At 48.5% G+C, this 27,558-nt stretch overlaps 1 protein-coding gene across 1 annotated transcript; it reads right to left on the bottom strand.

Moving 5' to 3' along the window:
- Positions 1-1,431: 1,431 nt before the first annotated feature.
- kif26aa (kinesin family member 26Aa) lies at positions 1,432-27,266 on the bottom strand. The gene is made up of 17 exons (XM_068342539.1): positions 27,088-27,266; positions 26,367-26,627; positions 20,414-20,875; positions 18,796-18,920; positions 13,813-14,005; positions 12,398-12,592; positions 12,227-12,320; positions 11,871-12,142; positions 10,763-10,943; positions 9,266-9,422; positions 8,332-8,494; positions 6,962-7,645; positions 4,633-6,916; positions 3,144-3,334; positions 2,231-2,254; positions 1,710-1,860; positions 1,432-1,632 (listed from the first exon to the last, which is right to left on the bottom strand). The coding sequence occupies exons 1-17, from the start codon at positions 27,145-27,147 to the stop codon at positions 1,442-1,444; spliced, it is 5,688 nt and encodes a 1,895-aa protein (XP_068198640.1). The 5' UTR covers positions 27,148-27,266; the 3' UTR covers positions 1,432-1,441.
- Between the last annotated feature and the right edge of the window lie 292 nt (positions 27,267-27,558).

Below are 27,558 nucleotides of genomic sequence, written 5' to 3'. Positions count from 1 at the left end.
CGGTTCCTCCAGGCGCGGTTCTTTGTTCTAGTCGCTGCAGCTCCTGTTTGATCACAACTTTATTTAAACCGACGACAGGTCGGTTCATCCGGAGTTCATCCGTCGAACGTTCGTCTGAATCCGACCGGGAGAAACCGACGAGAATGGATGGATCAAAGGGGGAAGCAGCAGGGGGCGGAGTCAGTCGCAAATCATTTTGTAAACAGGAAGTGGACAGGAAACAGGGTCACGTGTGTTAGCATGCTAACGCTATTAGCTCAGACAATAATTGAATTATCGAAATATTTTTCAGCTTTCTCCATCTTGTTACCATGGTTACAGCTGTCTCCAGCTTGTTGGTTGTTCTCTGTTGTTGCTGTCTCCTGTTGTCACGGTTACGTGCTGCTGGTGACAGGACAGCCTGCCCCTCTCTCTCTCTCCTGATCATGCTTTCCTTTATTAGCTTCAGCAAAGCTAGCTGGGATAAGTTGTTGAGTTACCATGGTTACGGCTGAGATGACCATGTGATTCCGAAAATAAAAACAGAACCAGTCTTAGTTTACTTGAACCAGAGGTTTTTATTGACGGGGACGATCCAACCTTTACTTTATAATCATTATAAAACTGTACAATAAGAAAACAGTCTGAACCTTTTATTGATCGATTATCAGCTGATCACATGCTTTAAAATCAGCAGGTTTGAGGCGCCCTGATGTGAATCTGACCTTCAGTAACTTCCTGTCGTCTTTCCTCTGTTTCCTGTGGTTTTATTTACATTTCTCTGAATTCGACGTTAAAACATGAAACATTTTGGAGACGTTAAAATGACTTCATCTGTGTGGAGTCATTGATCAGCACAGCTTCAGGAAAGACGTGATGGATATAAAAACAAACAGTAAAGGTAGTTTATCAGTGGAATCATGAAGCGGAAGGCACTTCCTGATCTGTTCATCATGAATCTGATCCAGGACCAGCAGGTTATTCCTGTGCTGTGATTGGACGACTCCAGACAAAACAAAACAAAGGTTTAGTTTGTCTTGTTGCTTAAGTTTGAATGAACCAATCAGAGCTGTCCACTGTAAAAAAAACCAAAAACAGTAAAAGCTGTTTCACTGTGTGAACCTGGACTGTTTCACTGCGTGAACCTGGACCGTTTCACTGTGTGAACCGGGACCGTTTCACTGTGTGAACCTGGACCGTTTCACTGCGTGAACCTGGACTGTTTCACTGTGTGAACCTGGACTGGACCTGTGAATAATTTAGGATCAAACTGACTCTTTGTGAACTGAGTTCCTTATTTTTTAAACCAGTCTAAAGGTGTCTGATGCTCTAAATGTGCTTCAAATGTTTTAAATTTAAAATAATAATTTTCGTTGTGCTTTTTTTTAATCATCTTACATTTAATTTTGACTTTGCGTTAAAAACAGAGGTGGGGGGGGGCGGGGGAGGGTTATCTCTCCTCTCACACCTCCACTTCCTGCTGCCCCTCCAGCGCGGCGCCGGCCCCTGCGGTCGTCACGGCGATGTCGAAGCAGGTCTCCATCATGAGGCGGGCCTTGCAGACGGTGACGACGTCCTGCAGCTCCGCCGTGACCTGAACCAGAGCCTCCAGGTGGTCCTGGGACTCCGGGTCCAGGTCCGGGTCCACATCGACTAGAAGAACCAGAGAATAGACGTGACCCCTCAGAAACAGACGGCGCGGCGGCGGTCTGGGGGGGGGCGGTACTCACATTCTCCGGCCCACTTGCTGGGGTCCAGCATCAGGCGGGTCTTGGCCTCGTTTAGCTCCGCCTTCAGCTCCTGGTGTTTCCTCCTCAGCTCTCCAATCCGCTGCTGCCGCTTCTCCAGCATCCTCAGCCGGGCGTTGAAGTAGAGGAGACCCTGAGGACCCGTCAGAACCCCGACAGAACCCCGACAGAACCCCGTCAGACTCAACGCCGCCGGACGAGCGAGGGGCGGAGACTTAATCAGGAGCTGGGAATAAAATTAGCATCGGCGCTAATCTGCTGTCTGGAGAGTTAATCTATGGGATTAAGGACAAACAGGTGACGGAGAGGCAGATCACCGGCGCCTCTCGTCTTCGCTTACAGGTGGATTAGAAGAAGCCACGCCCACATGATTAGAGGGCGGAGACTCCACAAAACTCTGATTTATTAAATTTATCCTGATAATATTCTGACTTAACTGAACCGACTTCTCTAACGCGGGTTCAGATAAGTCGGATGGAGGGGGGCGGGGTTTATTTACTCACCTTTTCCACGTCGTGGAACGGCTGCTGGGGGGGAGACACAAACAAAGACACGCCTCAGGTCACATGGTTCTCACGCTGGTCGCCGCGCGGCGAAACTTCGCACGCTAATTGAAAATAAATCAGGCCTCCCTGAAGGTTAGCGACACGCTAACACAGGGAGACGACGGCCGTTAACACTGTCCGGCCAAGGCTGCAGCTTCATTCATCATGCCCCCCCCAACACACACACACACTCACACACCCGGAACAATAGAGACGGAACCGTAATTAAGTCAGTGATAAACTCCACTGGCCTTAGGCTGGATCGGCGCTAATGGAGAAGCTAATGGAATGTCACGCTATACGCTAACAGAAATGCAAGTTTATTTAGGCACCAACGCAAAATAATTCAAAATGCGTTAAAATAAAAGAATAAGAGATAAAATATTCAATTGTGACAGACATAAACAACAAAAAAATGACAAATTAGAATAAAATAACATTTGAATAATATGACAAGTAAATTAGAATTCAATTTATAAACAAATTAGAATAAAATGACAGAAATAAATTAGAAAATAATAACAAATAAAAATAAATGTACAATAATAAATTAGTATAAAATTATATAAATAAATTACAAAAAAATGACAAAAGAAATTAAAATAAAATGACTTTAAATAAATCAGAATATCATGACATTAAAAAAATTAATAAAATTAATAATGAAAAAAATGTAAAAGAAATACAGGAAGATAAAAAAGTGCAGTGAAAGCTAAAAGAAAAGAAGCAAACAGACATTAAATCAAGAGAAGTACATGAGAATCCTTTTAATCTGACTATCTAATGGACCCAAAAAGAGGCGGGGCTTCATCTCTGCCTGACCGGTTCAGTCCTCCTGAACAGGAAGCTGAGCGCGTTGACTCCGCCTCACCTCTGTTGCCATGGCCGCCTCCCTCCTGCGCTGGAGGTGGTCCATGTCGTCGATCTCATACACCTTGATCTCGAATGGCTCCTTGAGGGCGCCGCTGAGCGCCGGCCGCTCCGCCCACTGACCCCCCGCCTTCCGGCCCAGAGAGGAGGCGTCTGGGAGGGGGGCGGGGATCAGACGGCGCCGCTGGAAACCTGATGGACGGAAAATGAACAATAATTATTTGTTTCGCCCAGATGCAAACAAACTTAATTCATGTCATGACTACGTGATGTTCCGTTCGATGTCGACGCCCATTTGTGTTACTGATGAGGTTCATCCGCCGCCGCCATCACCCTGAAGGAGGGGGCGGCGTGGGTGATAAGTGGTGTCGGATGTGTAGCTGCTGCTTCATGAATTATTCATGATGCTGAAACGAGCCGAGATCCAGTGGCGTATCGCCCGACCCGCGCGGTGCCGCTACCGGCGAACCTCATGAATCACAATCAGCCGCTTTAACGTATCGCCGCGGATACGACATCGATTCAGAAAACGCGTGGATGTAGATGTAAGGATAAACAACGGCGGGAGATAAAGACGTCAGGGCGGAGACGGATGTTCCCATGGCGATAATACCTGCAGCTCAGCCGTCATGACAACACGAATGTGAACAGATGCTTCTAGCCCATCATCACACCTCATGATGGATGGAGGAAGTCATAAAAATGCTAATTTCTTGTTTCTGGAAGAGACGAGTTTCATTTTTCCGTCTGAATCAGGACGAGAAAAACGTCTGATGTCATGTTTGAGCAAAAAACGTCACGTCAAAGAGTTGCAACCTGGCCTTTGGATCTGCTAGCTGCTGTGCTAGCATTCAGTAGCTAGAACACCACAGGTTTAGCCTCTGATTTAGCATAGCTAGAACCGTCAGAGGTTTAGCCGATACTCTAGCATTGCTAGAATCATCACAGTTTTGCCGCTGTCCTAACATAAAGTAGCTAGAACCATTACAGATATAGCCGCTGCACTAGCCTACAGTAGCTAGCATAGCTTGGACCACAGATTGAGGCACCGTCCAAGCCAAGCTAGAACCGTCACAGGTTTAGGCGCTGTACTAGCATGGCTAGAATCGTCAGAGGTCTAGCCGCTGTACTGGCATAGCTACAACATCACAGTTTTAGCCGCTGTCCTAGCATACAGTACCTAGAACCATCACACATTTGGTCAAGGTTCGAGCATAGCTAGGACCATCACAGATTTAGGCGCCGTCCTAGCCCAGCTAAAACTGTCACAGGCTTAGCCACTATCCTAGCAAAACCAGAACATCACAGATTTAGCCATTTTCCTAGCATAGCTAGAACCATCACAGGTTTTACTATTTTAGGCTGAACCCAAATTAATTTTTGTAAGAATATTTCCAAATGTTGTTAAAGTCATGACCATAAAGAGAAAAACATCGTCAGCATCGCTAATCCTTTTGAACCTGACCGTCTCTACCTTCAGGTGGACTCACCATTCCCCCTTTTCTTGGGTGACTTCGACACTCTGCCTCTATTGGACAAAGACGGCCCGCTCTCGCTCATGGAGTCGTGCGCTGACGAGGTGCTGCCGGTGGTCTCGCTGTCTCGAATCATGCTCTCGTAGCCACTGCTCCCCCCGCTGTGGTAAAACAAGGCGGTGCGACCCATGGCGGGTGGCAGCTCCCCACTGAGGATGCTGCTATTGTCACTGCCGTGCCCGCTGCTGTAGCGCTGCGGTCGACGGGGTGCGGTGATCTTGCTGTAAGGCGATGGGATTGGTTGGTTGATTGGTGAACCACTGATGGCGCTGTTTCCACCGTCAATCCCATCATTCCTAGCAGCAACAGGGTCTCTGCTAAGCTGCTTCCCTTGACCACCGGTGGCCAACTCACTAACTCGGCTGTTTGCCGCCCTGCTGATGGCCTGCCTGGTGCCCATGATGGTTCCTCTTCCCATCTTGGCTCCAGTGCTTGATCGAGCCGGGGACTTTATTGTTGGAAATAAGCTGCTGTGGCGTCCGGCTACATTATCAAGAGGTTTTGGGGACAAACTCGGGCTCTTGGTACCACCAGTAGACATAGACCGCACTTTATATCCACCAGAAACGGATGCTCGTGAGCTGCTGTTACCTTTGACCTGCCCCAGTGCCTTCATTGTAGTTGCAAAGACACAGGGAGAATCTTGACAAGATGAGGCAGATGTGGAGGGTGATGCCGGAACCCCGAGTCTTGGCACTGATCTGTTGGATCTGTTGGTACCTCCTAAGGTGGCCCTGATGTTCTCCCTGAAAAGTTCAGGCTTGGACCCAGTTAAGGTTGGACTGTCACATCTCTCCAGAGACATCAGACTCTCATAGTGCCTGAAAGACTCCACCCGGGCCCCTCGGGTCTTCAGGCTCGATGTCTTTGAATGCTCGATTTTGAGACTAGAAGTCCTGCAACTGAATGAATCTGCCCGATGCCTGGTGCTCACTTCTTCATCTGAGGTTGTTTTTAAGGCACTTGAAGATACAGTTCTTGTCTTTTGGTCTTGGTTTGACTGTCTGACAGGTGGAACAGGAGGAGAGATGTTTCCAAACTTGGACATGACAAGTCCCTTCTGTTCATTTGACCTTTTTCCCAAGGAAGAAAACCTCAGGGTTCCCGTCACCAAACTGGCCTCATGACCCCATTTGGATTCAGAACTTTGGGGAGTCGAGACTGTTCCTAGAGTTGTTGCACCTCGGGTGAGTCGTGGCAGCTTGATGAGAGTGTCTCCTCTCCTGTTGCTGGACTTTTCACAACCATCCACAACTCTATCGGATGAAGAGGACACCTGTACCTTTGGTGGCCGGGGTACACTGTTGCTGTTCCTTCCACTGCTTCCCTGAAGCAAAATGTCATCATTTCTGCCCTCCTGTCTGCTGCAGCCCCCAGTTGCAGATGAGGTAGGCTTTGTTTTCCTGGAAAGATTGGAATGACTGGCATGATGGGGGACCTGGGCTGACACTGAAGCATTTAACGTACTGGCTCTCCCCTTGAGGGAGGCTTTCGGAGATGCTTTGGCTGATTCAGGTGAGGGAGAACATTTGGTAAAGGAAGGTTTGCTTGGGGTAGCTTGGTTACTGTCCAGGTCTGGGAAACAACCACTGTCATTCAACAAGCTCTTGATGCCTTGTAAAAATGGCTGCTTGAGAAATACGCTTGGAGAGGTTGGTGTAGATGCGTTCTCCTTTGCCACGTTTGTGTCCCTCATGTAAAGGCTGCTCATTGAATGACTGCTTTCACTTTTGGCTGAATCGGCACTCACCTCACCTGGCCATGAGCCAACACTTGACTCCTCCTTGCCATGTTTGGGAAACGGAATTTCCCTGGACTCACCGCCAACATCAGCCCCGGATCCCACAGCTCCGAGTTGGGATGTGTACGCGTCGTACTCGTCGTTGATACTGCTGATGATGCTCACCGGCCTGGACTCAGTGGCTGACGCCTGCCAAGATCGTTCGTTGTTGAAGCTGAGGAGGTTGGAGGGGCGGCCGTTATCCGGGACAAGACCGTGAGGGAACTCCTCTACGACTGTGAACACAAGTTCATCCTCACTGTTCAGCTCCACAGGTTGCTGTAGCGTAATTGTGGTCCTCAGAAAGTCCCTCTCGAAGTACCTCCCAAACAGAGCAGCCCGAAGACTGTCAACCTCCAAGGGATAACCGCCTGTATCCAGCACCCTTTGGGATCCCGCTGGTTGGCACATGCCCACAGGTGGAGTCCTACCAACACCCTCCCCAGGCTGAGATGCCGCCTTGGATGTCCTGGGTATGGACGGGGAGGCCGATGGCTTGGGTACACCTCCTTTGAGGTAGACCTTCTCTCGGACCACAGGCCCTGATTCCTTTGAGAAATCCCCAAAGGCCTCCTCTGAACACGGCTGAATAGGGGTGGCTGAAAGTTTCTCCCCATCTGCACTGGTTCTTTTGGAAGTGTCCATGAGGTTGTTGGCTGAAGGGGTTTGTTTCTGACCAGGATTCTTTGTGTCTGTGTCCAAAGAGTTCTTACCAGAAGTGGGTGGAGCGGCTGCTTCCATGGCTTTAACCCCGGTCTGGTTACTGAGTGCTGCTGTTTGTGCTGCTTTCCCTTCTGTCCCAAACACAGCTGGACTCTCGCTGCCGTCGATGAAGTCGAGTCGCTCCTGCAACTCTGCAAACGTGTTACACTTAAAGTGGTCCCCATCAGTTCTGGGTGAGTCTTTGACTCTCTTCCTGTTCAAGGAAGGGATGATCGGCACAAAAGCAGGCGGTCCCTCGTTGTCGCTCAGTTCCCGGTCTGAGATCGCCGTCCCCCCGGGTCCCACGTAGATGACGGTGTCACAGGAGTGTTCGCTGCTAGAGGAGTAGTCAGGATCACTGGAGGGCAGTAGCGGTGTGTCCGGGTCAAGGGCCACAATCCGGGGGTGGAAGGGCTGCATGTGAGGAGGTCGATGGGATGGGCCTTCATCGCAGGAACTCTCGCCTCCGGATGAGCTGGAGGCGTACTGCACAACGAGAAACAGAACGTTAACATACCGAAGAGACCTGAACTACATCCTGAAGGCAAATCCATATCTGGAGCATTCTCTGTCGATACGGAGGAGGGTCGAGATTAATGCCAATGAGGTTTAGAAACATGCAACCCGTGTTTCTTTACGGCCTCTTCAATCTATAAAATAAAAAGACAGCCTCTAATGAGAGTGAAAGCCTTTTCTTTCTCACCACAGAGACAAACGTCCCCCCAGGATCACTGATATTGATTATCTGTCCATCTTAGTAGATGTAAGTCTCTGATTTGTGACTGCATGTCTCTCTAAGCTGGTCATACCAAAGACACGAAGAAGACCTCAGAAAGATGGACCAAACCCATCAGCAACATCAGTAATTAACCAAGAAAAATCTTTGCGTTCATTTCAATTGCTGAGAAATTCATCCTGTTTGTACAGATTTTCTTCGTATTTCTTTGCCTTTTCATTGTCGTGCTACGTCGTTCTCGATTATATGCTGGATTTTTTTTAAAAAGATACTCTGAATAATGTTACTGGACTTGTAAATAAGTTTTTACAGATAACATTTCCAATAGCTCTCAATCTTCTAAAGTCCTTCAAAATGTTTGATTGATCTCTGAACCTTCTGCATTCAAGCAGGAATCGACCCCCTAAAACGTGTATCTGTGGGTGACCTGAAGTACCTTGGACTTCTTCTTCCTCATGCGGTGGATGCGTGAGGCCAGCTGGACGGTGGTCAGTGTCTCCATGTAGTTCGCTGGGGCGTCGGAGACGTGGGCGATCATGGTGGTTTGACAGTTGATGTTTCCCAGGGATTCACTCAGCAGCATGGTGAGCTTACTGTCCCTGAATAATACATCAAGAAACCCCTCGTTAGCCAAAAAAAGAGGAGCGGGGCTCCACGGACGAGGAACCCCCCTCCCCCCACAGGACCCGAGAAACCATTCATTACCTTATGCACCAAAAGGAATAAGAATCTCTCATCCCACTATAATGAAACTCACTTTGAACATGCCACATGTGAAGTGTCGATGAAACCCCTGTTGTAGCACACGGATCACATACCCAATCTACATGAGATATTCTTTCATTACCACGGCAACAACGAAACAGCTTTCTGTTCATGGTAGAATGTAGGTCCTGATCACAAACTTCCTCACAAAGACTCGAGGGACCCCTGATTCTTGGGGCCTCCAATGTTTGGACTATTTAACCATTGGGGGAGAAGGTTGGTTTACAGGAAGTGTAATTTAAACAAATCCAATTTATGTGAGTCGAAATCTTCAAACATAGACATTACAAATCTCTTATCCAATTCGGAATTTCAATCACTTTTGAAACACGAATTGAACAAACGGCTCACAGGCTTTTGGAGAAAAAACAAATGAGATGGAATTAAAACCCGAGATAGAATGATTAGAAAAGTTCTGCAAACGAATAGACGACTTTAGGGTTCATCCATCAGACTAATCAGATTGACCGAAAGCTCATTAAAGATGCAGCGAGTCTCATCTCTCCTGTCCGTCCTCTAAGGCTGTTTGGCCCATCTGTTGTTTTGGCACTGTGATCTTTGACCCCTACTGCCCTCATTAAAATGCCCAGAGTGTGAGCCGGTACCTGTAGGGGACGTGCTTGGCCCCGTTGGCGAGAGCGAGAATGACGTTTCCCAGAGCGGACAGAGAAAGGCACTGACCCCCGCCTCCCTCTCTAGTCCGGCTGATGTCCGACTCACAGCTCCCCAAGTCCAGGAGGTGGAGACGACTCCGGCCGGACACTGAGACCCAAAGAGACAAACAGGACTATTAGTTCTGGAGTGACTGACTGGTTGAATGAGGAAAATAACAACTGATGGATTTAAGTCGTCAATCAAGCGAAAATACAGGCAGGAAAATGTTGTTCATACATTCAATATCTTCAATAAAATCAAGTAAAATTACAATACATCACTGCTTTGAAGCAGGATGTAATCAGTTGATAGTCAGGAAAACCCTGATTGGGAGACACATTACTGCTTTACAAGTCCCAAGTCAAAGCAAGAATGCTTCAATTCAGTGCCGAAAGAAAAGTAGACCCAAGTCAGGACACAGCAAGTCCCGGTTTACCTCAAGTAAATCAAAAATCAAGTTGAACAGGTCTTAATTCAAATCCAAAGTCCAGACTGGAAGTTCTAAGTCTAAACTCCTGAGTAAGTGTTCAATCCAAGTGCTTTCAGGGCCAACAAGTTCCAAATCAAGTTCAAAGTCAAGTCCTCAGATCTCAAACTTAGACAAGTACAGATTCAATGACCCAGTCAAGACCAACAAGTCTAAAGTCTATCAAGATTGAATCAAAAGTCCCACATCAACGCCAAATTAATCATTACAAGTCAAGATAAGACTGCAAGTCACATTTCAAGACAAGTCAACTCCCAACATATGACCAACAAGTCCAAGTCAACCTGAGTCGATTCTCCAGTCTGGTGCTGAGTCTGGACCGACAAGTTCCAAAGTAAACCTCAAGTCCCGAGTCATTACTCAATCCTGAATCAATGTCTAAATCAAGGAAGGCAAGTTGAGTTTGTGGCGAAACCAAACTCTGCGTTTGTCTGGAACCCAACCGGGTTCTCTTTCAGATCCGTCTGGTCTCCTTCTGATCACTTTAAGTCATTAAGTCGGAGAAACGCTGCTGATGGTTCTGAACGAACCGGCTGCTAGCGTCAGCATCATTTAAAAAGTGCTGACAACAGCTCAGTGTGCAGTTTTTCATGGGCTGGTCCATAAACACCAGGACACGAAGACGTCAGCCTCGTTAGCCATGCAGATTTATTCCAGCCGTCCACTGACGAGACACTAATAACAGGAAATGTCTCTGATCTGATACGAAACCGATCCTTGGGTCGTACCTCACGTCCTAGATCACTTCTTGTAACACAAGTCCCGATGCTTACGGAGTTTCCAAGAGGCGGCAAACAAACCGACCCCAGCGGAACCAATCGCTTTGGTCGGAGGTAGACTAAGACGACCAAATGATGAAGTTACAGTAGTTCTACAATCGTACTCGGGTTCTCCAAATATTCAAACTAAAGGTTTAGAACTTCGTGTTGCGTTGCCCACGGCAAGATTTTTCTCAACTGACTTGTTGCCTTGTGGGTCTTGTCCAGCCTCTCCTGGTAGAGGTGAAGGGTGAACAGGAAATGCGAGTTCCTCCTCATCTCCTGGTTGCCGGGCTCCTGGTTGCTCCTCGCCGCAAGGGCGGCGTCCAGGAAGAACGCGGCTTGCTTGGCGTTGGTCGCCTGCAACTCGGTCTGGTTCTGTAGCTGATGGAGAGAATGAGGAAGATGGAGAACAAACAGAAGACAAAGACGGTAAATGTTCCCATCAAATCAAAAAGGGGGAAGCGACACCAACGGCAGGCGAGACTCCTGTTACGGCTTTTTGAAGACGTGACCGACGAGATGGAACCCAGAGCGATAACAACGCGACTTTGACAGAAGGAGGTTTGATTAAAAACGAGCGACAGCAGAATAAAGGAAATTGAAGTGAGGGGAGATAAAGCAGGAAGTATGAGACAGAAGGAGGTCGGGGGAGATAAAACAGACAGAGGAAGAAGAAGGAGGAAGGTCGGGACTAATTGGACAGACATGAACCGGGATGAAGCCTCCGGGGTGAAGAGGAGGTCAGAGACGAAGAGCGGGAAGCAGGAGGAGAGGTACCGTCAGTCTGCATATCTTTAGGAGGAAGTCACTTTCCAGTTTTATCTCCTCGCCCTCGGCTGATTGGACGCTGCTCTGAAACGTCTTCTAGAACAACTGAAGACGATGGAGACGATTTTTAAATTTGTCTTTTCAAAACTCCAGAGACTCAGAGCTGGAAAGCACCATTTTATATTTATTACATGTGTGAATTTATTGAATTTCTTCACTCTTTAAAGGAAATGTTGCGACGCTGTTTTACCATTTAGCTCCAGAAACGTTTCTTGGATGAAGAAACTTGACCTGATTTTCCAACAAGAAGGTAAGTTGACGATTATTAATTCAGAATTTTTGGGACAACAATCCCTTTGATAAAACATTTCTTCAATGGACTTCTTTTTTTTTTACCTGTTTTTAATGTTTCAGGTGTGAACGACACCAAACACCTGACAGGAAATGATTTGTTTGCCCATTCAGTTGCTCAGTTTATGCTTTTATTTTGAAACTATTTTTGAAAAAGGAAATGCCTTCAGAGTAGGTGAACTTGTCTACCTGGGATCCACAGAGGGGGTCTTCTCGCAGCGCCACTGCGGGGCCCGGGGCCTCCTGGGGGCCCCCTGCTGGTGGGGGAGAGAGTCCCGCCAGGAGGTCGGTGAGCGTCTCCTCCCGACCCGAGATCTCCACGGCGGACACCCCCAGCGAGAAACGACCCCCCAACTTCTCCCGCCGCTCCTCGATCACCTTGAAGAGCCAGGAGATGGCCGTCGGGGCCACGCCCAAGCTCTGGGTGGAGCAGTCCCGGCCAATCATGGTGTACGTCTTGCCTGGGGAGGGCGGAGCCACCACAACAATGGCGTGACGTGGCGATAAACATGCATGCGTGCGTGTGTGTGTGTTAGTAAGAGTACCCAGGTTAGCGTGTCCGAAGCAGAAGATGCAGCCGTCGGCTCCGTTCACCACCGATTGGATGACCTCGGCCACCGTACCTGAACACACCTCAGCCTATCAGGAGCGAGATCCAGTTAGCATCATCCAATCACGTTCGAGGGAACATAAGCGGTGCGAAGGAGTCATCTCACCTGTGTAGCATCGTGGGAAAAGACCGCATTGAACGCGAAGGTCTTTGGCGTGGAGGCGGATCGTCGGTGGGCGGGGCCAGGGAGACCGCCAGCAGCGGACGGTTCGCAGAGCGTCAGCTGCTTCTTCCTGCCATCCACTCTGAGCGAGGAGGCGGAGTCCGAGGACTTGGAACAGATCCGGACCATCACTCGCACCTGGAGACGATGGGTTAGCATCACGTAGCTGGCAGCTAGTAGCAGTTAGCAGCTAACTCAAAGACAAAGCTAATAAATGGTCTCTCCTGACAGTTTTAATGACCTTTACTTTTATTTTGGCGGGATAAGGACTATAATATCCGTCAGAGGTTCGAAACTCACAACCTAGCAGCCTTTGCCCTGCAGCTTCTGCCTCCTGTGTTGTTTTGTGACCCCTGACTGTTTATTGGTCCGTCTCCGGGCTGCTGAGTCGGCGTTTAACTCCGGCGGACCGAATCATCACCTCTATGGTTGCCGTGACGGCAAACGACAACCGAAACACTTCATGACCAACAGGCGCCGTAAAACTGTTTATCGCCGTCAGGGCGGCTCTAAGGCGCCTCCCGTGCAGCGTTTAAGGACCATTTATAGAGTTGTAAATAATTGATTTATCTGCTGACGCTGAACTCTCTTCCCCCAAAGAGTCCGTTCAGGTTTTTATCTCCTCCAGACTCGATGACACCCGACCTTTACGTCCCGGAAGAAGAAGGTCTGAGGTTGGATCAGAACTGATTTCCAGCACAGATTTGTCTCTCGGCTCTGATGGAGCGTTCGGGTCCAGCTCAGGTTGTTGTTTCTGAGCAGCTGGTTGGTGATCACGACCGTCGTGACAGGGTTCACCCTCAGGGGAGCAGGACGGTCCGTTCTCAGGTCCTCATTGTGTCAGCAGACGTGTCGGATGCCATCTGTTCACCGGCACAGGTGTGACGGATTGTTCTCTGGAGGTGAACCTGGACTGTTTCACCGCGTGAACCTGGACTGTTTCACTGTGTGAACCTGGACTGTTTCACTGCGTGAACCTGGACTGTTTCACTGTGTGAACCTGGACTGTTTCACTGTGTGAACCTGGACTGTTTCACTGTGTGAACCTGGACTGTTTCAGGTGTGAACCTGGACTGTTTCACTGTGTGAACCTGGACTGTTTCAGGTGTGAACCTGGTTCTGATCCGGTTCAGGGACCAGCATCTCGTTGTAGTGGAACAGACACAGACGATCGTGTTGTTTTGTCACCCATCTCCTTTATCTGATGACCTCTGACCCCGCCCCTCACACACCAACCCCCTCCCTCCTCCACAACCTGCCACCCCGTTGACACATCAATCGGGCTTCATGAGATTCCAGCAGCCTGAGGACCAGCTGATCTCCTGCACGGCATTCTGGGTAGCAATGGGACCTCTTACCTTCCCCATCCCAGGCTTGTCCTTGACCTTTGACCCGGCACGGAGGAGGCATGGTGGGATGGCTGGTGGGGAGAGCTGCAGGGCGCCGCTGAAGCCGCCGGTGTAGAGGAGGGGCCCCAGGGCCTCGCCAGGGGGGGAGGCGGGGCCTGGCTGGGACCGCCTCCGGCGAGAGAGGCTGAGTTTCTGCGCCGCCCTGGTGGTGGACACATGCAACAAGGTGGTGTTGATGATGATGATGTCATCTTCTATTCATTTCTGCTGACTCTTGTGATTTTTCTGAAATCACGTTTTTTTAATTCAACTGAACCAAATCAGCCTTGGTCGCTGTTGCCATGGAGACGAAGCCATCAGACATCAACCCTGAATTTAAAACATTTCCTGAATTCACCAGGAAATTCAATTTAATCTGCAAATTATTTTTCCACGACATGTTGTAAGTTAGCTAGCTGTTAGCAGATGACATAGCATTTGGTGAAATGCACCATGGGAGTTGTAATTACCATCCAGGTTTGGGTTTTAAAACACCTGATCAAAACATACATGGAGCCATCGGAGCCTGACTCCGCCAACGGAAAACAGAGGTGGCGCCCCCTAGAGGTCGGATGTTTCAGATGCATCCAGCCTCACCGGTAAACGATGCTAACAATGCTAACGCTCCTCATCTTCTTCCTCTCTGGAGCTGGAGGAATGGATTTAAAATCTTCCGGCGTTTGAGAAGGCAAGACTCTGGAGAATATCACCAGAGGAGCGGCGGATCGATGGGGGGGTCGAGAGAGTGTCAAACTCAGATCTGACTTGATTAGAGAGGAGCCTGATCTCCTCTTCCTCATCCCTCCATCCTCCTCACCGCGTCCAATCAGAGCGCAGAGACAGCCGAGGCTGTAATTATAGCTGCCATGAAGGACAGGAGAGTCCAGCCCCTGGGGATCCGCTGGAGGCTTCATTTAAATGCCTGAGCTCCACCAAAAGCTGCCTCCCCCTTTATTTCTGCTCTACGCGACGAAATATAGGCTGAAAATACACACTTAGCCTGAATGCTAAGCTCGTAGATGGACACCGGCGTTAATTTACCACCAGGGGGGTCACTTCCTGTGATGGCGGTCGCTGGTTCTAGGGTGAGAAACGATTCAGAGGTCTAGATCGGCTTCATGTCAGACCGGTACCGGTCCACAACCCGGGAGTTGGGGACTACTGGTCTAGGGTTTAGGGTGAAGTGAGGATGTGTGGGACCATGTTAAGATACGTAACAACCTTCATAAAGCAAAACATCCTGTTGGGTTAAACCAGTTGAACTTCTGTTACTTGTATTTAATTAGGGGGGTTGGTTAATTATACCTTCAACAAGTTGGATCCCGTCAGATAACAACTCCCAGTTTAAATTTACCAGTTCGTAGAAGTTCTAAACATGAGACTCCGTTCAACCCAATAATCAAAGTAAATCTTTCATCTTTCTCCGCCAGAAAGAAGAATCTAGAAGATCTAGAGGCAGAAACTTTCATACTCACAGTTCCTTCCAGTCCATTATCTGATGAAAGCTCTCCACCTTGAGGAGCAATCAGGTCCAAACTTGTTCTCATCTTTATTCGTCATTGTAAAAGAACCAAATTCAATCCAACATGAATGAAACGTCACAGAGGCTCAACTCCGACAGCGATGGAACCAGAAGGGATGAGGATGAACCGGCGTCCAGAGGAAAGAGGTCCAACAACCGGTTCAGACCAGCCGTTTGCTCCGGGAGAGATGTTCACGGTCGTCCATCGTCACGTCTCAAACAATCAACAGCTTGAATCGACGTTCAGGTGTTTGTTTTCTACTTTGATCAAGTCCGTCAAGTCTCACCTCTGCGCCCAACAACCATTGAAGTCTCAGGATGGACGAAGTCCTCAGGAAACAAACAAGATGTCAAGACTCGTCAGTTCACCGACCCAACGGTCTTGAGCCGCTGAGAACAGAGGATCTGCCCGAACCCTTAGGTCCATCGTTCCGTCTCCCGACTCGACTAAAGTCTGGATTCACCCGTTACACCAACTCTATCTGAACGTCTGCCAACAAGCATCAAGTTGTCCTCAGGAGGACTATCACTTCTTCTTCTGGAGGGGAAGGCTGGGGTGGATTCCAAGAACGACAACGTCACCTGAGAGGATCCAGATGTCCAGAACTCCGAGGTCAACCGTCTCTGACCTCACCTTCCTGGACTACCAAAGATACTCCGGGACATTTTGAAGACTTTCCTCGTTTCCTCCTGAACAGAACTTTTCTAATCCATTTAGAAGGGATTCCGTCAGAACCTCCTCCGTTGGTCGATCACAACAACCTGCTTGGATTCAACTTTTAGGAATCTGTAAATTAATACTTTGATGTCTGATTACATTTCTGAGAAAGTTTTCCAACACTTTTCTCAGTCTCTCTATCAAAAATCCGTCAGTTAATCCGACGGCATCGGGAAACCGTCCGTCATCCCGTCGCCAGAGTCTTCAGGGGATTATTGGAAGCGTTCCAACCCGCTTCATCCCGTGACCAGATCCGTGTGTTTGACGGGATGGGGATCGCTGCAGGAAGTTTTCAGGGACTTTCAGTAGAAGAAGAGAAGAAGAAGAAGAAGCAGAAGAAAGTCCTGCAAAGGTTCAGTTCAGTTCCGCGGTTCAGTTCAGCCCAGAAAACCACAACAGGTCCTGGATCCAAACGCTGCACCACACCTCCACCTGAACACCTCCGTCCGTTTCACTCTCCTCCTCTCCTCTCGTTCTTCTTCTCCTCTTTGCGGATCCTTCTTTTCCATCCCTCCACTTCTTTCCCCCTGACCTCTTTTCATCGCCCACCCACCTCTGGGTTTTTACCACCTTTCCCTTGACTTTCAGTCTTTCCTCTCTTTCCCTCTCCTCCTCCTTTCTTTATCTTTCCCTTCAAATCTCCTTCCTCTCCTCCGTTCTGCCTCCTCTTCCTCCTGGTTTTCTCCTCCTTCCTCCACCTGTCCACCTCCTCCTCCTCCTTTCTCGTCTGTTCTCAGTCTGTTCCTGCAGCATCGCAGCGCTTCCTCTCCACCTCCGCCCCTCCCTCCTTCATCCTCCTCCTCCTCTAACTCACACAGAGAGGGAGGGGGGCGATGGGGGGGGAGAAGGGAATCAGCGGCGGAGGAGGAGGAGGAGGAGGAGGAGGAGGAGGAGGAGTGAAGGATTAGAGGTAGAAATAAACGATTGAATGAAGAGCGGGTGGATCCTGCCTCTCGCCGCTGTTGTTGCCGGGAAACACTGGCATCACTCCAACCCCCCCCCCTGCATCCGTCCGTCCATCCGTCCGCCTCACTCACCCCCCCTCCATAGCCCCGCCTCCTCATCGTGTCCACACACACACACACACACACACACACACACACACACACACACACACACACACACACACACACACACACACACACACACACACACACACTTGTACACTTGTACACTTGTGAAGCCGTGCCTCATGAATAGTTCATGTGGGGACCGACCCCCCCAGGTGACCCCCCCCCCCACCGACATGAAACTCGCCTGGCGTGTCGGAGGAGAATGAAAAACAAAAGAAGAAACTATTTCACTCCAGGTTTGAACCTGAGAGGTGATTTGCGTCTCGTGGTGTCGCCCCCTGCTGGCGAGTCACGGAACCAGCAGTTAAAATAAAGTCTGGCTTCGTTCTGAGGCCGCCGGACGTCACACTGAACCGGGAACCATCGTGTCACGCCGTCATGCTAACATCCATCTATCTACGCTGGGAATTAATAAATTGATCGGTGATCGGCTGGGAACTGATTCCTTTAAAAATCGATTGATCTTTAACGATTCATCCATTTAAACGTTCAGTCCGACAGCAAATATATAAAAAATATATTTCTGAACCCCGTCAGGATTCTGGAAACAAAACAGTTTGGTTTTTAGTACCCGCCCACTGTGGGACACTGCAGGATGCTAACATGCTAATATGCTAACCTAAAGCTGCGAACAAACAAACAAACAAACATGTTTTCTCGACAGGATCGTTTGTCTTCATGTATTAATCAGCGTTAAATAAACAACTCGCTGCAGCTGCTGGAGGCTAATCAATGCTAATTAGCGCTCATTTTTCCTGTCACTCCCGTTTTCAGCGTCTTCACCCGGAAAATACCAGACGTGACATCCGATCGAGGCGTCGAGACAGTCCGACAAAACAACTTCCTCTCCTCTTCCTCTTCCTCTTCAAACTGGTTCCTGCTCTTCTTCACCCTCCTCTTCGTCCTCTGTGCTCTCTGTAGCATGAACAGTCCTTCAGATGGGGGGGTTTAGGGTCTTGCTGCTGACGGCGCCATGTGGGGTTTTTTGTCAGCAATAATTACAACCGAACGCCCTCAAACAGAGACGTGGCAAAATTAGCCAATCACACCCCCTCCCCCGTCGCCACGTTGACCCCCCCACTGCTGATAGCTCTGACATGAAAGCAGAGCACCTCTCGGCGCCGTCCCTCAGGCTCCGCCCCCCTCTGACAGATGCATGTTGTGAAGGCTTTGAAGTGCATGCAGGGTAAGCGGGACCCCGACACTCGTCTGAAGGGGCTTCAGCTCAGGCTTTGGTTTAATCTCCTCGCCGTGTTTCGCTTAAATGAGGCGTTAGCTGATGATGTCATCCACAGAGGCCACGCCTCTGACCACACCCGTTTGGGGCGGAGTCGAGATAGAGTTTGATCAGTGAGAAGGACTCTAAGAATCACCTGAACCCGAAGGCGTCACTCAACATTCAACGCCATGAGACGCCGCTAGGAGGGCGGAGTCAGGCTGCAGAACAGGAAGTAGTTCTAGGAACACCTGATTCTACTTGTGTCACATTTTAGGCATTTATATGAAAATATTTCACACATTTTTTCAAAAACGAAGCCAAACAAATTTTAATTAAATTGTCTTCATGTTGTTTTTTAAATTAATTTGAATTATTTTCTGAATAAAGGTGGTTCAGGCTCCAGGTGTGTGCATTCACTCACCTGATGAAGAAGGAGGCGGCGGCGGACGGGGGTCGGCTGGTTTGGGTGGCGATGCTGTGAGCCGCCGGTCGGGCGTCCGGAGCCAAACTCCTCATGGTCACGTAAATGCCGTCCGACCGCGACGCCTGGCAGACGAGACGCAGGGGCTCAAAAACACAAGCGATCCATAACAGGAAGCAAACCGCTTTTGTCTCTAATTTTGTTTTCTTTTTTCTGTTGTCATGGAAACAAATGATTTATTCCCTCAACGAATTATTCTGATGGGACTTCCTGTTGATTCAGAACCAGAACTTCCTCCAGGAGATCCCAGAGGGGAAACATGGCCGCCGCCGCCGCTCTGCTAGCTAGGCGCTACATTAGCAGCAGGAGGTGGACGGACTAAATGAGAAGGTGATTAGCTAATTAGCATTGGTCATTAGCGACTACCGGCGTCCCATTCCGCTTCATTGCAGCATGGCCATGCTAACGACCGCCGCAGTGTTTTCTCATGTTTTACGCAGATGACGCTTTAATTTAAAGTTGCTGCACAAAGTCGGCGAGTTCTGTTTCGCCGCATCGGGACGTGTCTCTCCAGTCCAATCCCGGTTTAGATCTGTCGCCGGGATACATGGGATTACCGTGGCAACAGAAGGCGGCATAGCGGGGGCCCCACGGGGCCTCGCGCTGCCAGCTAATAGGATTAGCAGAGAGCTTCTGGTTCCGGTCGTGTTGCTGCTGCTGCAGTGGAAACGGATTCAATCCGGAGTCAAACCGGATCCAGATGTTGTTCTAGAGGTCATGTGACCATCAGGACCGGTTACCGGGCTGAGGGTTCCTGCAGAAACCATGACTCTGCAGAACTGTGACCTACAGGAATGATTCATCATGTAATAACGCAAATAACGCAAATAACGATGTAAGTGCTGCATGATGGGGTTCGTTTGCCCTTCATTTAGACTCTCAGGCGACTGTTTGTACTTACGGCGTAACGATCCCACCTCCTTAAAATGCCCACAGAAGTGAAATTAATTAATTATTAAAATTTAAAGGACCAGCACAGATTTGACAGATGGTGAACTTCCTGAAGTAAAGACCACCTGCAAGTCAAAGCCCAGGGTACAAACGTTTACAGCTGTTCATGGAACGTCACAGGCTAGCATAGCTTCACATATTAAAAGTTGCATATTAAAGCTACATATGCTACTTTATGAAGCTAAACTAAGGCTACATATGCTACATAGTAAAGCTACATTTAAGCTACATTTTAAAGCTACATATGTTACTTAGTGAAGCTAAATTGAAGCTACATATTGAAGCTAGATATGCTATTTTTTAAAGCTAAATGAAAGCTAAATATGCTATTTTTAAAGCTAAAGCTACATAAGTTGCATAGTACAGCTAAATTAAAGCTACATATTAAAGCTACATATGCTACTTTGTGAAGCTAAATTGAAGCTACATCAAGCTAATTGTAGGTGTTTTTTATATCTTATAGATCCTCGTCATCAATAACTTCCTGATTCTGACCGTACTTCATTTGCATGCAAAACCATGACTCGTTTTGGCGCCTCAGACACATGGGGGCGGGGCTATAGGGCATCACCGGACCAGCCTGACGCAGATTGTCCTTCCTGTTTACCGTAGCGTGCTGCTGGTCTTCGGGTCGGGGGCACGAGACCCTCCACACCCCCTCCAGGTGGTGGCGTGCGTCCAGTGGGAGGGGCGTGACTGTCGCCAGCCCCTTAGCTCCGCCCGCTCCCAAATACGTGCTCTGGACTCCTCCCCATCCCCACAGAGCCCCTGCCCCCATCTGCTCCTCATAGGACCATCTCTGCTGCTTCACGGGCAGCTTGTCACCTCCCAGAATGCACCCTGAGGCCTGGCAGCTGCTGGCGCTGGCGGTGGCGGCGGCGGCGGCGTTGGAGGGGCGAGGCGTCATCTCCCTGTTGATGCACAGGGCGCGGCACAACGCCAGACGCCTCAGCTGGTGGGAGGAGACGCCGCAGACGTCGCAGCGAACATCGATGGGAGCATGGCGGCCGCGGCGCGGCCACTGGGGGCGCTGCAGCTTATCAAACAGGAAGCAGGTGTAGGCGGGGTCCTGGGGCGGGGCAAGAGAGGATTGGTCAGTCACAAGTTCTGGTTAAACTGGTTTTATCTGCCTTAAAATAACCATTTTTGCTAGTTTGAAGTCTGATAAGCTCCACCCCTCTGAGCTCCGCCCCTGAGCTGACCTCGCTCATCTACGGCGGGGGCGGAGACAGATTTACGGGCTGCTCCGTCTGTCGGGGTCAGAGGCGCCACATGCGGCGCATTGCTTCACTCAGACGCCGTGACGACTCGCAGCCAATCACAGGGCTCCATTATCCCTGGAGGGCGGGGCTAAAGGTGCTCAGGGTGTATCAAAAGTCTACGCGTTCACGGATTCAATGTGAACGAATGACAAGTGAAAAAAAACAGCTGCCTAAGTCACGCCCCCTTGTCACTCAGCTGACCAATCACAGAGCACCGTGGGTTTACAATGGAGCTGCATTCATCAGGGTGTCATGGCAACGAAAACTAAAAGTTTGATCCAAAGTCACAAACAGCCAAGTGGACTTTATTAGATGAATGAATGAATAAATTATTTTTATGAATTAATTCGGTTAATCTGGAACAGATTTAATCCTGATCAGATTACCAAAGATTAAAATCTGTTTCTGACAAACGTGTGAAAACTCAGCAGTTTGGCCGTGAAACAGAAACACAAATCAGCGTCTAACAGTTTTACAGCATCTTTGCTTGACCTTTGACCTTTGACCTTTGCTTTTGTGTAGCGGAGCAGCTGCAGGCGGCGCTGGAGTTAGCGAGGGAGGAGGAAAGGAGTGAAGAAGGCAAAGAGGAAGGCAATGAAAAGGTTAAAATTCTGTTAATGCAAAGGCAAACAAACACAAACAAACAAACAAACACAAACAAACAAACACAAACAAACAAACAAACAAACAAACAAACACAAACAAACAGCAGCGTAACTTTAACCCCCAGAGACGACGGCCAGAGAACGACGGACAACCGAGAAACGCAGAAGTTCTTCGGTTCTTCTCGGAGACCGACCGTCTGGACGCCGCTCCACCGACGCCGTTTGTTTACCAAACATCGCCGGACGTCCTGATCCGTAAACAACGTCCGATCGGACGGAATCGTCACGACGACGGGGCCGGGACTAACCTGTGGCGCTCGCTCCTCCGGTTCTACGATCCCGACGCGGTTCGTGCCCCTGGTGGTCTGACGGCCGTCCGGTTCTACACGTCTGGAGATAAATCCCCGCCCCCTGATGGCAGGGGGGCGGGAGGGTGTCACGCCAGCTGTGAGAGCCACCCCCTCGCCCCCCCCCCCCCCCCCCAGGCAATAAACAGGATGCGTCCTGGAGCTGGGGGGTCCTGGTGGAGATCTTCATCTCCCACCATCCCCTTCAGGTTCTCCCTTTGAAGGCCCTCCAGAGGCGTCCCAACAAGATGCCTGACTCCTTCTGAGGACCCCAGCAGAAAGAGCTGTATTATTATTCTATGTGGATGATGTTGGTCTGTTTCCTGCACTCGCTGATCCACAAAGCTAAAGCTAAAGCTAAAGCTAAAGCAGACTCCATCCTCTGGATGCTCTTGTTGGGGACAGTTCCAACTTGTTTCACATCCTTGTTGAAACTTATTGCTGTCGTCTTTGTTATTTCCTCTTTCTTTGTGTTACTGAAGATTCATTTATTCCGTTAGCGTGTCCAGAAGTCCGATTTTTCCCGCGCTGGTTAGCATCTTCCTGTGTTTTTGGTGCTACCTTTAAGGTGCAGAACGTTTCTCCGCACTGCTAGCGATCCAACATCGATGTAAATGTGTCAAACTGAAGGCATTCTGCTCCGTCAAGGAGACACGGCACGGAGATTTGTTGATGGTCTGTAGCCAATCAGGAAGCAGAACACAACACAGTGTAAAAAAAATAAATAAATCATGCAAAATTGTCCCAAAAAAGTCTGCGAAACTGCGAAGCGGCGAAATGTGAACCACGTTACAGTGAAGGACGACTGTTATACCCATGTTCCTGTGTGTGTGTGTGTGTGTGTGTGTGTGTGTGTGTGTGTGTGTGCGCGCGTGTGTGTGCGTGATCTGTGTTGTTCATGCAGCTTCCTTAATTTATTTTGCGACAGGTAATTTAACTGTCTGGTCAGTACTGTCTCTTTAAGAGCCAGGTGTGCTGTGGACCCATGTGACCTCGTTGAACAGCCATCAGGAAGTGGTTTCACTAAACTCAGTTTCAGCCCAGCATGCAGCGGATTGGTGAGTCTTTACAACTCTCTGCTGTGTGTTCACACCTGTCTGCTGTGTTCACACCTGTCTGCTGTGTTCACACCTGTCTGCTGTGTTCACACCTGTCTGCTGTCACCTGTCCAGAATAATAAATCTAATTGAGAAGAAAAAGCATTTTTACATAAAAAAAAGCATTTTCTTTGTGTCAGACTGGGAGTCTAGACGCTGTTTAAGTTTAAAAAGCGTATAAAGAACAACAGTGTTCCAAAATAAATGAATATATTTAACCGAATGCATGAGTTGGTTGAAGACTTTGTGATGAGAGAAGTCTGATCATTGTGGGGGGAGGACGTTCACAAACCAAACGGCGTCGACCCGTCAGTGTTTGTCTGATGTTTCCTTTTATTGTCTGAGAAGAAAACTAAACTAAACCTTCTCTGATGTAGTTCTTTTAGTTTTACAAATGTTTGTTGGGTGTGAATTGCCTGCTGTACGTCCTGGTTTGCTGCAGGGCATCATGGGAGATGTAGTCTGTATTGTTGAAAGCTTGAATTCACCCTTTGGATTGATTTACTGATGAATTACTCTTTATATTTAATATTATTATGACATATATTATTTTAATTGATGCTTATTATAATGTTTGCTGCATTCTATATAAAGGGCTCATATTTTGGTGCATTTCTCAAATGTTTGGTTTTATTTCAGCTGCTGCTCTGAGAAAAGACAAATAAATCAAACAAAAGTTTATTTCTGAGGAATATTCTCGTCACACCGGGTTTTCCTGGCTGAAAAAACAAAACAGTGTCTTCTGGAAATACTACATTTATCTATTTGTGCTAATCGGGGTCCCAGACTGGATTAAAATGATCTACAGGATCATTCTGCGGCTCCGATTGGCCCCCAGGGGCCTCCAAATGTGGTCGATTTAAACGTGCAGCAGAGAGTTTTCCAAACGACGAGCAGAAGGAAGAGAGTCCATCTATCAGGCGTGAAACTGAACCCATAAACACCCCCCAGGGGCCCCCGGGGGCCACATTCATCTGAATGGAGGAAACGGATTCCTCCACTCAGTTCGTTCCAGCAGACGATTGCATTCATCAAGGCGCTAAGGCAGCGCCGCGGCTAGCTGCAGCGCTAACGCCAAGCCGCGGCTAGCACAGTGCTCAATGCTAATTACTCTGTGAAGGATGTCTGGATTTACTGAAGGTAAAAGCTGAGCCCCCCCTCCCCCATCACCACCCCGTCACCCCCCCAATATAATTATCTCATTAATCATGAGGGCTGCTGGGAAAATGTCACCAAACGTTCTCTATGGGATTTATTCAGAGACGCTGCATCCAACCATCATCCATCATCCATCCATCCATCCATCATCCAACCATCATCCATCATCCATCCATCATCCAACCATCATCCATCATCCATCCATCGTCCAACCATCATCCATCCATCCATCGTCCAAACATCATCCAACCATCATCCATCCATCATCCATCGTCTAACCATCATCCATCATCCATCCATCCATCATCCAACCATCATCCATCATCCATCCATCCATCGTCCAACCATCATCCAGCCATCATCCATCATCCATCCATCCATCATCCAACCATCATCCAACCATCATCCATCCATCATCCATCCATTGTCCATCCATCGTCCAACCATCATCCATCATCATCCAACCATCCATCCATCCATAGTTAACTCATTTATTTTAGCTGACTGTACAAAAGAGATGAAGGGGGGAGGAAGAGGAGGAGGTCCTTGACCAAGGTGGATGAAATGAGTCCCGGGTGAGTTTCCCTGGAGGACACACACACACACACACACACACACACACACACACACACACACACACACACACACACACACAGATTGTGGTTCTCCTCTGGGGGTCAGCGTGTCCTCCAGATCTCCTCCGTTAGCTTGTGCGTTAGCTGGGCGCTAACATCCTAACGTCCTCCAGACGGCACAGCAGCCGCCTGGATCCAGTCTCTGGTCCTCTGATGCTCGTTAGCTTAGCGACGAGCGACGCCATCATGAGGGTGATGAGTAGTGACAGACAACCCTGACCTCTGACCCCTAACCCCTGACCCTAACCTAATACTACTGTGTAGTGATAATACTGTGTAGTAATACTACTGTGTAGTAATAGTACTGTGTAATAATGCAGTAGTATTGTATACAGTTTGGTCTTAGCAGCATCTAGTGGACGTCAGTGGAACTGCAGCAAATTGCCTGATTTAATTGATTGATGATGGTCCTGATTGATGATGGTATTGATTGGTTTGAGAGAAGTTTTGAGGAGCCGACAGTTAATCCCGAGGTCACTGAGGCAGGAAGTGAAGGTCCCGCTGCAGTAAAAGCATTGATGAGCTGTGTGGTCAGCAGAAAGGTGAGCCAGTCAGCATCAGTTTGTCACCATGACGACGGGTCGGCCCTTCATCACACGTGATTTATTTTTAACCCTAATAACAAATAAACTTCCAGCATGTATCTGAACCCTTTCACAATAAAAGAACGTAATAAATTCTCCACGTACGTCGACGACACGCGTGTCTGATCGTCACCCTGGGGTGAGGGGTGAAGAGCGAACCCGAGCCGTCCAATCAGAGCGACGGCTGCGTCTCGCTGGCGTTTCCTCGCCTCTGATCCGAAACCCTGACAGTCGAGCTCAGCGTCAAATCGGAACGCTGGAACGCCGGAGCGCCGCGCCTCGAGGACTCGTAGGAAACTCGACGACACGCGAAGTGAAGGTTTTAAATGCTGCCAAGGCTCCAGAGCATCCCAACATCCCGTCGCTATGGCAACCAGCCAGGCGTAAATATTAAGGAGCACGCAGGTGGATTCTAGTTTCATCAGCAGGAAGAGTGAACTGAACATTTAGTGGAGTTAGATTTTCAAAATGAAAGCTGATCGTCTGCAGAGCAAATTTTTGTGTTTTATTTAATTTGAAAAAAATTTATTTATTCTATTGCATTAATTTTAATAAAATTAAATTCAAATGTCACAAATCTGATTTTGAGTTTTGGATAAACTCACAACTAAAATACTTTAAATTTGAGGACAAACTTCATCAAATTAATTTGAATTAAATTAAAATTGAAAATTAAATTTTGAAATTGAAATTTTTAATTTTAATTGTAATTTTTGGTTACATTTAAATTTTAAAATTTAATTCATTTAAATTGATTAATTAAAATTAAATTTAAATTTAAAATCCTTTCTCTGATTTCTAACCAGGTGGCTTTTAGCCCCGCCCCTCCTCACACCCAATCAAACGCGTCGACCAACCCCGTCTTTCCTGACCTTCTCCGCCGAGCTGTCAGCCAGGGCGGCAGCCTGTCGCTCCAGGTGTGATGTCATCGCGTGGCAGCGGTGACACATCTTCAGCTCCTCCTCTTCCTCCTCCGGCTCGCCGTAGCGGCTCAGCTCATTGGCCGACAGGGAGCCTTCGGGGTTGGGCCGGGAGGCGCAGCTCCGCCCCTCCTCGCCGTCTTCTCCGGCGGAGCGGAGTCGCTTCCTGCCGGCGGTTGAGCCGAGAGGAAGTGGAGTCGCTCCTTCCACCACCTGTAGGCGACCGGAAGGGAACGCCCCTTTTACACCTGGGCCACGCCCACAAGTTTTTTAACCTCATTTTCTAGATCAAAAATCACGACCCGACGGCTTCAAACAGAAATGGTAAAGAGTATCATTTTAAAATAATAAAAAATTCCATATAAAATAATAATTAAAATAAAATAAAATAAAATAATGAAAAATTAAAATATTTATTTTGAAATATTAAAACAGGTAGACTCCTGACTCCGCCTCTTTCACCTGACTCCACTTCCTTCCTGTTTTACTAAATTCTTTAGGTACCTTAGACCGACTCAGACCCCCCCCCCCCACACACACACACACACACACACACACATAAAAATATTACATGCTGTTTAAACCAACTAAAATTTTATTTCTCTTGTAATTTAATTTAAACAACTTCCTGTCTGATTTTTTTCAAATTAAGAGTCGTCCCTGTGACACTCACCGTGTACCTCCGGTAGTCCGGTCTGTGACCCCGGGCCGCGTTCCAATACTGTGAGTACATCTCTGCTCACAAACCTGAAACTCCAGGTTTTTGATGATATTGATTATAAATTGATTGTAGATTCACCGCGAACGTCTCTGTCGCCGGAGCTGCTCCAGCCTCTGAGAGCCGCCGAGGAAACTCTGTTCTCTGTGTGTGTGTGTGTGTGTGTGTGTGTGTGTGTGTGTGTGTGTGTGTGTGTGTGTGTGTGATACCACTGAAGCGTGACTTTTCAGCTCAGATGAGTTCCTCTGCTGTGACACTCGGTTACATAAAGGCTTTGTGGAAAGTAATCGAGTACATTTACTCAAGTACTGCCATGGAGTACCCACTGGGTCCGGTCCGGTGACATCATGACCTGGTTTCACGTGGACCCGCTTTCTTTAACACCCTCTTCCTGTTATCAATATGAATGTATCCGGAACTTTTCAC

This window comes from Antennarius striatus, chromosome 19, assembly GCF_040054535.1.
Source record: "Antennarius striatus isolate MH-2024 chromosome 19, ASM4005453v1, whole genome shotgun sequence".
Classification (NCBI taxonomy): Eukaryota; Metazoa; Chordata; class Actinopteri; order Lophiiformes; family Antennariidae; genus Antennarius; species Antennarius striatus.
Note: the sequence above shows the minus strand (reverse complement) of the source record. Positions and strands in the feature narration are given on the sequence as shown.

Coding starts and splice junctions, on each gene's coding strand:
- kif26aa (XM_068342539.1), bottom strand. CDS start 27,147: ATGTACTCACAGTATTGGAACGCGGCCCGGGGTCACAGACCGGACTAC. Junction 10,944..11,870: donor ACCCCCTCTGTGGATCCCAG/GTAGACAAGTTC, acceptor TCTCTCCATCAG/CTACAGAACCAGACCGAGTT. Junction 8,495..9,265: donor GCCAAGCACGTCCCCTACAG/GTACCGGCTCAC, acceptor TGTATTATTCAG/GGACAGTAAGCTCACCATGC.